This window comes from Chiloscyllium plagiosum, chromosome 3, assembly GCF_004010195.1.
Source record: "Chiloscyllium plagiosum isolate BGI_BamShark_2017 chromosome 3, ASM401019v2, whole genome shotgun sequence".
NCBI lineage: Eukaryota > Metazoa > Chordata > Chondrichthyes > Orectolobiformes > Hemiscylliidae > Chiloscyllium > Chiloscyllium plagiosum.
In genome coordinates, this window is record NC_057712.1 from 131,445,297 (window position 1) to 131,457,966 (window position 12,670).

The window sequence follows — 12,670 nt, forward strand, 5'->3', positions numbered from 1 at the left end:
AAACAGGGCTGACCATCTGACTGAAAGTAGGAGTTATGAGAATGACCCTGGGCACAACCACAAATTCAGTAGCTGATTGTAGATTCAAAAGTCTGAGGAGAGTTTCTAATTTCAAATTTAACTATAGTAACTAGCAAAGAAAGTAGGAGCAAGAGTAGGCCATTGAGACCCTTTGTTATTGAATATACTTGTGGTTCAATGCCACACTCCTGCTCTCTCCCATTCCCCTTGATACCTTCAGTATCGAGAAATCTGTCTCTTTTTAAACTATATTCAATGACCTAATCTCTATATTTATCTGTAGGGGTGAGTTCCACAGGCTCACTACCCTCTGAGTGAAGAAATTTCTCCATGTCTCTGTAATAAATGAATTAACTCCTATCCTTGACCATGAATCTTCATTCTGAGCCTCCTGTCATTGGAAGCATTATCCCTCCATCCAATCTGTCCAACACTGAGTTTTATACATTTCAATGAGACTCTATCATTTTTCAAAATTCCACTGAAATAGGCCTAGTTGACCCAAGCTGTCATCCCAGGAATTAGCCTGGTGAATTTGAACTGTGCTCCCTCTTTTTTTTTAGGGAGTATTTCTTTTCTTAGATTAGATGACCACGGCACGGTGGTTCAGTGGTTAGCACTGCTGCCTCACAGCATCAGGGACCCGGGTTCAATTCCTGTTCGGGCAACTGTCTGTGTGGAGTTTGCACATTCTCCCAATGTCTGCGTGGGTTTCCTCCCACAGTCCAAAGATGTGCAGGTTAGGTGAATTGGCTGTGCTAAATTGCCCGTAGTGTTAGGTGCAGGGGTAAATGTAGGAGAATGGGTCTGGGTGGGTTGCTCTTCAGAGGGTCAATGTGGACTTGTTGGGCCAAAGGGCCTGTTTCCACACTATAGGGAATCTCATCTAATCTCAAATCTCTGCACAATGGTCTAGGTGTTACTCAGGAATTATACAATTACAGTAAGCCTTCTTTGCACCTGTACGCAATGCAAGGACTAGAAGATCTGGAATCTATTGATGTACCATGTGTTTTTTAGACAATGAGAACTGTTTCATCACAGCAGTGTAAGTCAGTTGATAAATATTAATTGGTTTTTTTATTTAAGCTTCAGTTGTGTTCTTTTCCAATGACTCTGGCTCTGTGCTCCATAATGGTACCACACACAAGTGGTCAATCCTCATCTGTGATTCACACAGGTATGTATTCGTAAGCTACATGAGCAATCTGGGTCACAGTAAACCTGTCTTGTCGCCTTTTGACATATTCAGGCTACTGAAGAATGAAGAGCACAAACCCTGGCTTCCCCCTCTCACCACTTGAGTTCACAATTGGTAAAGCCAGTTGTGGTATTTGATTAAATTTAAAAAGTTGTGTGTATAAAATTGAGGCACGTGGATAGGGTGGATATCAAGCAGCTGTTGTCCTTAGTTGAGTTAGTAACAAAGGGGCATAATTCTAACATGAAAGGCAGGAGGTTCAGAGGAGACTTGAGGAAAAGTTGTTTCACTGAGTGCGTGAACAGTTTTCACCAGTGTGATAGGGCCTGGAATGCACTGCTTGGGAGGGTAGTCAAGGTGAGAAACTTCACAACCTTTAAAAAGTATTGCAATGAGCACTTGAGTCATAATATTCAATGCCTAGTGCTGGAAAGTGCAACTCGTGTAGATTTAATATATTCTTAGTAGTACAGACTTGGGCAGAATGGCCTTTTCTGTACTGTATGATCATATTCTCTGATTTGAGTGCTGATTGTGACCTCAAATTGAGAACTTGATGTAAAGTGGAAATTGGGTGCCTCTGTAAAGCCTTACATCTTGAGACTGGGGAGGTTTTTTAAGTTCCTTAAATTTAGCAATTGTCCACAAGGTGGCCCTGTCCTTAAGTAATCTGAACCAGGAAATAGTGCAAGATGACACGACAGTGAAGACTTGCTACTCTGCCTGTTTGTGCAGTAACCATGGCACAACCTGAGTGTGTGAAAGATGAAATAAAAGCAGAAAATGCTGGAAATACTCAGGTCAGACAACTTCTGTAGAAAAAAAAAATTACATTTCAGATCTGTCACCTTTAATCAAAACACTTATGTGATAGATTAGTCATAATTAGATGCAACAAATTATTTCTTTGTAGGTGCAAGTTACTGCAGTTTCTGGAATCTGTACTGAAAATAAAAATGTAGTGGTGATTCCAGCAGGTCAGGCAGCACTCATGGAGAGAAAGTGAGCTACCGTTTTGAGTTGAGATGACACTTCATCAGAGCCACTTCACTTCTGATGAAGAGTCATGTAGACTTGAAATGTTAAATAATTTCTTTGAATTCATTGCCTGGATAATCGTAGCACCATTTCCCACCAAAGTGTTTTCTGATTTTAGTACAGCGAACTTTTTATTAACTGGCACCTGTGGCACCAGGAGTGTACCAATTGATTAAATGTTCCAATTGATCAAGAGGTCCACATAATCAATGTAAAAACACAGACTAAGTGATAGAAACATAATGCAGGGGATATCACATCACTGTTATACTTTATTTGCAGCATAAATCACTTAAATAACAATGCAGTTTTGCCTTAAATAAATCTTACTGGCAGAGAGCCTTCTCACTCTCACTGACTGCTCTGAGATTGTGATAATACAATAAACCTCTGGTATTTCAGTTGTATAATCTTTTCCTTTTTATTGAGGATGCTGGTTAAAATAAAGTTTGCTATGTTATAGGAAGATAAATACAAGATTAGGAAAAAAAAACTATAGTTTGTGTGAACATATCAAAAGTGATCCTTTTCAATGGACCATCCCTTAATTCATCCTTTAAAATTCTTTGTGCCTCCTATTTTTTTTTAAGGAGAATTGAAAGGGGCCAGTTTCGGGTTCCCAGATACACTGCTTGTTTCTTTCTGATCCTATATATCACCCTAAATTCAGAAACAGCATGCAGCTGTTCTTTACCAGGAAAAGCGTTCAAAGGAATAATCTGTGATATCATTCTCTGCGATCTACTGTGTTTTTTAAGCTTGAGTGCAAGTACTTTGGATCTCGACCATTCGGTAATTGACAATTGTTGGATTAACGATTCCCTTAAGTATTTAAACATTAGGTAATAGTTTGATTTTCCTGTTCCGCGCTATGTTCTGCTCTGATTTGTATAACAGCAATCGAATTATTCACAGAATCCCAGGTGTGGTGAAAACCAGTGAATGTGCTAGCTTGTATCCAGTCAGAATTCATCCCTCTGATATGACTTAAGAGTCCTGTTACCTCATTTTCTTCCACAGTATACTATTCAATTGATTTCAGTGACTTACATGCAAAATCCCAGAATTCTATTCTCTTGCATTCTACAACTTGTAGCCATCTGGTTTATAGCTTTTCTGTTTGTTTCTAGTCCCACTGTCCTCCACTTGTCCACAATAAATCTGTTGCCAAACAGCAGACATTTCACAACCCATCCAGATTCATTGTGTGGTCTGGAATTGCTCATTTCTCGACATTTCAAACCATGAACCTGGGTCCACTACTTTTCTTCATTTCTTTAAATGATTTGGATACGAGCAGTAGAGGTATAGTTAGTAAGTTTGCAGATGACACCAAAATTGGAGGCGTAGTGGACAGCGAAGAACTACAATGGGATCTTGATCAGATGGGCCAATGGGTCGAGAAGTGGCAGATGGAGTTTAATTTAGATACATGCGAGGTGCTGCATTTTGGGAAAGCAAATCTTAGCAGGACTTGTACACTTATTGGTAAGGTCCAAGGGAGTGTTGCTGAACAAAGAGACCTTGGAGTCCAGGTTCATAGCTCCTTGAAAGTGGAGTCACAGGTAGATAGGGTAGTGAAGAAGGTGTTTGGTATGCTTTCTTTTATTGGACAGAGCAGTGAATATAGGAGTTTTGAGATCATGTTGTGGCTATACAGGACATTGGTTAGGCCGCTGTTGGAATATTGCATGCAATTCTCGTCTCCTATCTATCGGAAAGATGTTGTGAAACTTGAAAGCGTTCAGAAAAGATTTACAAGGATTTTGTCAGGGATGAAGGATTTGAGCTATAGAGAGAGGTTGAATAGGCCAGGGCTGTTTTCCCTGGAGTGTCGGAGGCTGAGGGGGTGACCTTTTATAGAGGTTTATAAATTCATAAATTGACAGTTTTTTTCTTGGAGTAGGAGAGTCCAGAATTAGAGGGTATAGGTTTAGGGTGAGGGGGGAAAGATATAAAAGAGACCTAAGGGGCAACCTTTTCACACAGAGGGTGGTACGTGTATGGAATGAGCTGCCAGAGGAAGTGGTGGAGGCTAGTACAATTACAACATTTAAGAGGCATTTGGATGGGTATGTGAATAGGAAGGGTTTGGAGGGATATTGGCCAGGTGCTGGTAGGTGGGACTAGGTTGGGCTGGGATATCTGGTTGGCATGGACAAGTTGGACCAAAGGGTCTGTTTCCATGCTGTACATCTCTATGACTCTATAACTGTAGTCAATAAAAACTGATTTCACTCAATCAGTAAATCTCCTGTTAGCATACTGAGGTCATGAGCTCCATTAAACGAAAATGCCATTTGAGCTGTCTGATTGCAGAGCACCTGCCATTTCTGTTGCAACATCCATCTATCGGTTAAATAAATCCAATACCCTGGTCTGAGTGTTTGGGAAATGCGTTTCACATGTGTAACCAATATGTTTTCTGATGCCTATCCTGAATTTGATATTCAAGCTTGAGGATGTCTTAGTCTATTGTGGGTCTAACTGTTGTTCAAAGCTGGATTTGAGTCCTGCTCACTATTTCATTCACTCTTGTAAAGTTTCCTTTGGAGCTATCTATTGGAGCATGAGGAGCCATACTTTATCCAATTTCAATCTTCCTGACCAGAAAGAAGCAGTGTTGCTTAACTCAATTTGGACCTGCATAGAACAGAGCAATGATTCTATCCAATAGTGGTGTTTATATTTTGATGTTGTCTTGATCTTTGTGTCCTCAGTCCTGCTGGAAAGAGTATTTAATAACGAGAATTGAGCAAAACCTGGTGCAGAATTGTACTTGCCCAATCTCTGACTGTCCTGCACAGCCAACCAATGAGTTTATCTCGTCTATTATAAGTGACAGTGAGATTGCAGCCAAGGTAAGACATTAGCTTTGTTAAGACAGTTAATTGTAATAAAAATCTAATGAAAACATATTTGTTTCAGTTCAGTTGTTTCTCAGTCCATGTTTTGTTCTAAGCAATGTAATCGTCCTAGATCGTTATGAATGAAGGCAAACCATTTTATTTTGCATTTTCTTTATTTGTTCCTGGGATACGAGCTTTGCTGTTTGGTCACCGTTTATTGCCCAATCCGTGCCACTGGGGAAGCTGCTGATGAGTGTCTTCGTGAAGCAATGCAGTAGTTGGAATATGGGAGCATACACAGTGCTATTTGGCAGAGAGTTTGATTCACCAACATGAGAGAAATGGTGACATGTTTCCTCACCAGGATGATGTTCCTTCAAAAGGAAGTTACAGGTGCTGGTGTTGCCATGTATCAGCTGCCCTTTTACTTCCAGATAATATGGAGGTAAAGTTGCCATATTCCCAGAGGGCTGTGCTCTCATTAGAGAGATAGGGTAAGGAGTTGGGAATTGTAGGGAGTTAAACCTGAGGGCCCCACGTCTCCAGTGTGGGACAAGGTCAGTATAGGGGGATCTTTGTGCTGACCTCGGTTATACATGATTTAGAGGTGCCACTGTTGGACTGGGTGAACAAAGTTAAAAATCTCACAACACCAGGTTACAGTCGAACAGATTTATTCAGAAGCACTAACTTTTGGAGTGCTGCTCAGTCATCAGGTGGTTGTGGAGTATAAGATTGGACGACACAGAATTTATAGCAAAAGATCACAGTGTGATGCCACTGGAATTATATATTGAAAAAAACTGGATTTTTTGTTAAGTCTTTCATCTTTTAGAATAACCATCCTAGTTTTGGTTCTTTCATATGTAAAATCCAGAACTTTTTTTAAAAGTAACATTCTCATGTTAGCTTTAAACAATACGTGCCATCTCAGCTCAGATAATGCATTGAAGGTGTGAGGTTGAAGTCAATCTGTGTCCCAATAATCAGACTGATTCTATTTCTAAAGTGGGATTTACAGATCTTACATGGATTTATGTATTTTTGAGCAAAATAAAACGTAGTTCTGCAGGTACAAATTCCCCTCACAAGCTGTGCACATAGGGGAGACAGTGAATGTGAACATGTGTGAGTGTCTGAGAGACAGTATGTGTGTGAGTATTATGAGGTATAAGAGAATGTGTGTGTCTGAGCGTATGAGTGAGAGAGGTTCTGCATGAGTGTGTGCTTGTGCACGCGAGTGTGTGTGTAGTGCAGTGGGGTCACCTGTCGTGTGACATGAACCCAAGTTCCTGGTTGAGGCCATCCCCGCGAGTACCGAACTTGGCTATCAGCCTCTGCCTGGCCACTTTGCGTTGTTGCCTGTCCCGAAATATGCCTTGCAGGATGGTCACCTGAAGGTTTGAAGTCGAATGTCCTGGACCACTGAAGTGTTCTCCGACTGGGAAGGAACACTCCTGTCTGTTTGTGTGGTATCCATTCATCCGTTGCTGTAGCCTCTGCTCGGTCTCGCCTCAGGTCCTTCTTGCCTGCAGTGTATGAGATAGACAATGTTGGCCAAGACGGAAAGATGTTGTGAAATTTGAAAGGGTTTAGAAAAGGCTTACAAGGATGTTGCCAGGATTGGAGGATCTGAGCTACAGGGAGAGGCTGAACAGGCTGGGGCTGTTTTCCTTGGAGCGTCAGAGGCTGAGGGGTGATCTTATAGAGGTTTACAAAATTATGAGGGGCATGGATGTGATAAATAGGCAAAGTTTTTTTTTCCCTGGGGTTGGGGAATCCAGAACTAGAGGCCATAGGTTTAGGGTGAGAGGGGAAAGATATAAAAGAGACCTAAATGGCAAATTTTTCATGCAGAGGGTGGTCTGTGCATGGAATGACCTGCCAGAGGATGTGGTGGAGGCTGGAACAATTGTAACATTTAGGAGGCATTTGGATGGGTATATGAATAGGAAGGGTTTGGAGGGATATGGGCCTGGTGCTGGCAGGTGGGACTAGATTGGGTTGGGATATCTGGTCGGCATGGACGGGTTGGACCAAAGGGTCTGTTTCCATGCTGTACATCTCTATAACTCTGACACGAGTACCTGCCGTGTACATGGTGGGTGGTGTCCCCACGTGTAATGGTAGTATGCGTGTCAACACGTCTTGCAGTGTCTACTGTGACAGGATTGTACGGTGTTGTCCTGAAGGCTGGGCAGTTTTCTGCAAACAATGATCTGTTTGAGGTTTGATGGTTATTTAAAGGCGAGAAGTGGAGGTGTGGGGAAGGTCTTGGTGAGTTGCCCATCCTCATTGATAATGTATTGCAGGCTGCAAAGAACATGGCTTAGTTTTTCTACTCCCGGATTCCCTGAGGCAGGGTGAGACCAAGCAGAGGCTACAGCAACGGATGATGACTGCACTCCGCACAACAATCACTAGCCAGTAGTGTTCCCTCCCAGTCGGGGAACACTTAAGCGGTCCGGGACATTTGGCCTTGGACCTTCGGGTGACCATCCTCCAAGGCAGTCTTCAGGACAAGCAACAATGCAGAGTGGCTGAGCAGAAGCTGATAGAAAAACTAAGCCATGTTCTTTGCAGCCTGCAATACATTATCAATGAGGATGGGCAACTCACCAAGACCTTCCCCACACCTCCACTTCTCGCCTTTAAATAACCATCAAACCTCAAACAGATCATTGTTTGCAGAAAACTGCCCAGCCTTCAGGACAACACCGTACAATCCTGTCACAGTAGACACTGCAAGACGTGTTGACACGCATACTACCATTACACGTGGGGACACCACCCACCATGTACACGGCAGGTACTCGTGTCAGAGTTATAGAGATGTACAGCATGGAAACAGACCCTTTGGTCCAACCCGTCCATGCCGACCAGATATCCCAACCCAATCTAGTCCCACCTGCCAGCACCAGGCCCATATCCCTCCAAACCCTTCCTATTCATATACCCATCCAAATGCCTCTTAAATGTTGCAATTGTTCCAGCCTCCACCACATCCTCTGGCAGGTAATTCCATACACGGACCACCCTCTGCATGAAAAATTTGCCATTTAGGTCTCTTTAATATCTTTCCCCTCTCAGTGATACCTATGGGGATGGCCTCAACCGGGACATTGGGTTCATGTCACACTACAAGTGACCCCACTACACTATCAAAAGCTCTCCCAGACGCACGCGCACTCCTGTAGACCCACACACACTCAGACTCTCTTCCATATGCTCTCATATACACATCCCTCACACACAAACCCGCCCCATTACACTCTCACAGACACTCACATTCCACCCCTTCCACCCCCCCCCCCCCCAAACAACATGCTCGCACTCACTCTGTCTCCCCAGTACGTGCACACAATTTGTGGGGTGAAGTTGTACTTGCAGAATTACATTTTATTTTGCTCAAAACTGCATGAATCCATTCAAGATTCTGTAAATTCCACTTTAGAAATAGAATCAGTCTGAATATTGGGACACAGACAGACTTTAACCTGCCATCTTCAAAGCAGTATCTGAGCTGCCACAGCACCTATTGTTCAAGCTAACTTGAGAATGTAACTTTAAAAGAAATTTTGCGATTTTACATATGAAAGAACCGAAACTAAGATGGTCATTCTAAAAGATGAAAGACTGAACAAACTATCCAGGTTTTTCAATACATAATTTCAGTGGCATCACACTGTAATCTTTTGGTATAAATTCTGTGTTGTATGATCTTATACTCCACAACCACCTGATGAAGGAGCAGCGCTCCGGAAGCCAGTGCTTCCGAATAAACTTGTTGGACATAACCTGGCATTGTGACTTTTAACTCAGGAATTAAATTTGTTCTGTTAGTGACACTCCAAAACTAGAGGCTGTAAGTTAATGGTATGAGGAGAAAGAGTTAAAAGAGACCTAAAAGACTTTTTCATGCAGCGGGTGGTGCATGTATGGAATGAACTGCCAGAGGAAATGGTGGAGGCTGGTACAATTAGAGCATTTAAAAGGCATCTGGATGGGTATATGAATAGAAAGGGTCTGGAGGGACGTAGGCCAGGTGCTGACAAATGGGACAAGATTAATTTAGGATATCTGTTCGGCATGGATGTGTTGGACCAAAGGGTCTGTTTCCAAGCTGTACATCTCTATGGTTCTCAATTATGACTTTATTTTACATGAGTCCTGTTTGCTGGGAGTTCAGGAGAATTATCCCAATTTGTCAGAAATTTCATCAGGAATGACCTCGTTTGTCATGAGTCCTCGAATGGATTTTTTTTGTTGGGAATCCTGGGAGTGGTGACAGTGTAGCATCCTCTCCCATTCACTTCTGTTATATTGAACACTGATTATTGTGATGTACTTGTGCTTTGCATACACCATCCCTGGAGAGATAACTACCAAGAGATTGGGTCCAGGGTTCAATGACATAATCACCAACTTCAGTTCAGAACGTGTCATGTTTATATTTAAATTGATCATTGACCAGAAACTCCACTGCAGCAGAAACAAAATACTCTGGCTTCATGAACAGGTCAGAGGCTAGAAGTTTTGAGTCAAACAACTTACTTCCTGTCTTCCAAAAAGCTCACCTTGCGCTGTAATCTGTTAAATTTCACAAGGCAAAGAACTATTCAAAATACCACTATTTAAAGAAAAAATTAAGTTTTATTTTTAAGTCCAAAAGAGAACATTAAACAACAACGATTTATAACTGATTTCTCTTGAACCTATTTCTTACCCACGGACAGAGAGAGAGACAGCGTATGTCACGTTACAATACTGATCCAATAAATTCCCTCTTAAATTTACGGCAAAATCAATTTCAAACCCAGTTATTGTCTTTAAATGTCAAACTTAATAGATTTCTCTGGGTCAGCATTGGCATTCTGCAAAACTTCTTACGGACAGGTACCTTTTAGAGAGCTATTCTGCTGGTTGTTATGTTGGTACTTGACAGCTCTGCTGTTCTCCCTCTAACTGTTCAAAATGTCCGACTTTATACCCCAAAACATTGGACCATTTCATTGGTTTGATGTCATTCAAAATAGAAAAATGCAAATTTGTTTGGATTTTGGTGTCTGGGGCATACATTAAACTGATTAGCCAAATGTGAATTTGTTGTGTACCACGGTAACGCAGTTCCGGTTATTTGTTTCAATCAAATGTTACATTTTTAAATTGTTCAGCATACGCTGTCTCTCTCTCTGTCCGTGCCAGCTTCCAGTCTCTCTAAGGTTCAGTACACACCTCACCTTCATAACACCTGGGTGGGTGTGACTCCAACAACACTCGAGATCAACACCATTAGACAGAGCACAATTGGCACCAGATCAACACCAATGATGAACTCTCTCCCTTCAACTTCAATCTTACTTTACAACTGTTTCTATTACCAAATTAAAGATCACACAACACCAGGTTATAGTCCAACAGGTGTAATTGGAAGCACACTAGCTTTCGGAGCGATGCTCCTTCATCAGGTGATTGACAATCACCTGATGAAGGAGCGTCGCTCCGAAAGTTAGTGTGCTTCCAATTAAACCTGTTGGACTATAACATGGTGTTGTGATTTTTAACTTTGTACACCCCAGTCCAACACCGGCATCTCCGAATCGTTTCTATTACCTGCATTGACAAGGACAGTGAATGCACTGAAACACCATCCCTTCACTTCCCACTCCATACCACATACCATCCTCACTTCAAGTGATATTGCCTTTCCTTCAGTGTCTGTGTCTAAATTCAGGAATTCCACTGTGGAACCCTATTACCCTCTCAAGGGCAGTTATGGATGCGTGCACAGAGACACGCGCACACAACCCCCACTCCCAATCCTGAGGGTGAGGTTTTTTGAAGAAAGTGGAGTGTCCATTTCATTGCCCTCCCTTGATGGCTTGTACGTTTTGATAATGTACCATTTAATTCCACTCAGTGTGACACTCTCGATTTTAATTTGGTGGAAGTTCTGCTATGTAGTCTCTTTGCTTATTCATTAACATTTTACATGTCCTGTTCAGATGGGTAAGTTTAGTCTCAAACCTTTTCAAAACTGATGTTCAGTTTAAGTACCTCCCAGTCTTGCAAATCTGTAGTAAATACAGATTTTAATTTGAAAATATAAACCAATATCTGCAGATAATAAGCACAACAAAGTAAGATCTAAAAGATGCTGAAATTCCATGCCAAATGATTGGTGACTTCAATTCTGTTGTGTTGTGACCTGGAGCTGTTGTGACCTTAAGGTAGTGACTTGCTGCTGCTTTCTGTTCTCTTTCTACAGTACTCAAAAATACTGCTGCGAGGATATGTGGAATGCTGTTCAAATCTCACTTGGTGCACCAATCCGCAGGGCTGTGATCAGATTCTATGTAAGGAGGGGATAGGCAGTGTTGGTACCTGTTCCAAGTGCTGTTGGTCCTCCTGCTTCTCCTGTAATTTTCCAGAGGTAACTCTATTGTATAAATGCCAAGCAAGCACTAGCCAATTTCATATATAATAAGAAATGCTAGACTTCAAAAGGTTTTCACTAACTGTGAAATATTTTGGAATATCCTGCAATTGTGAAAGGAGTCCTACAAATGAAAGTGCGTTTTCCTTTTCCCAGGTTTGAGGTCAGATGTTTTGCCTGTAATTCTGCCTTGTATCCTGACCTGGACACCTAGCTATACAAGGTGGATTCTGTGGGTTATTTCAAATTCTCTTTGGGAGTGCCAGGTGTTGGCTGGTGACACTCTTTCTGCATTCAGCTGCAGTCTGGGTCCAATTATGTTGAGTTCCGTTGCTCAACACGCTATCTTAGGGTTGCTATGTATTCCTCAAGAGTCAGCTCAAGAGTAAACAGAAATGCTCCTTTTTTTTTTAAGCAAAACTGAGCTTTTCATGCCTTGTGCTTTGACTTCAAAGTTTGTGAAAAGATTTGTAGCTCGGGTGCTCGTTGTTGTGGTTCTGTTCGCTGAGTTGGGAATTTGTGTTGCAGACATTTTGTCCCCTGTCTAGGTGACATCCTCAGTGCTTGGGAGCCTCCTGTGAAGCGCTTCTGTTTCCTCCGGCATTGTGCTTTGACTATTTTGAATGTAGGTCTTGGTCTTGTAAGGGCGACATCTTTTCTCCCTACTTCTAACATTTCCCCAGCTCCTTGTAGACACTAGCTTGTGGCAGCTTGTAGTTCCACAGTGGACTGTTGACCATCCAATACCTTGACCAAGTTTTCACCTATTGCCTGGAGCTCAGACAATGGGGCGCAGTGGTAGTCTGGCGCACTGACCTCTAATCGCTGAAGCCAAACGCCAACTCGAGGACACCTCTTCCTACCACCCCCTTGACCATGACCCCACCCCCCCGTCACCAAACCATCATCTCCCAGACCATACAGAACCTCATCACCTCAGGAGATCTCCCACCCACAGCTTCCAACCTCATAGTCCGGGAACCCCGCACTGCCCGGTTCTACCCCCTTCCCAAGATCCACAAGCCTGACCACCCTGGCCGACCCATTGTCTCAGCATGCTCCTGCCCAACTGAACTCATTTCTACCTACCTCGACACTGTCCTATCCCACCTAGTCCAGGAACTC

The 12,670-nt window shown here is 42.5% G+C and overlaps 1 protein-coding gene across 5 annotated transcripts in view; it reads left to right on the forward strand.

Moving 5' to 3' along the window:
- Window positions 1-12,670, forward strand: part of LOC122548553 (cullin-9) — a 199,871-nt gene that overhangs the window by 163,078 nt on the left and 24,123 nt on the right. For all 5 annotated transcript variants that reach the window (XM_043687355.1, XM_043687359.1, XM_043687356.1 and 2 more), the window contains 2 exons: window positions 4,981-5,121; window positions 11,378-11,542. In XM_043687355.1, coding sequence (XP_043543290.1) covers window positions 4,981-5,121; window positions 11,378-11,542 — 306 coding nt within the window. The remainder of the gene's footprint in view (window positions 1-4,980; window positions 5,122-11,377; window positions 11,543-12,670) is intronic.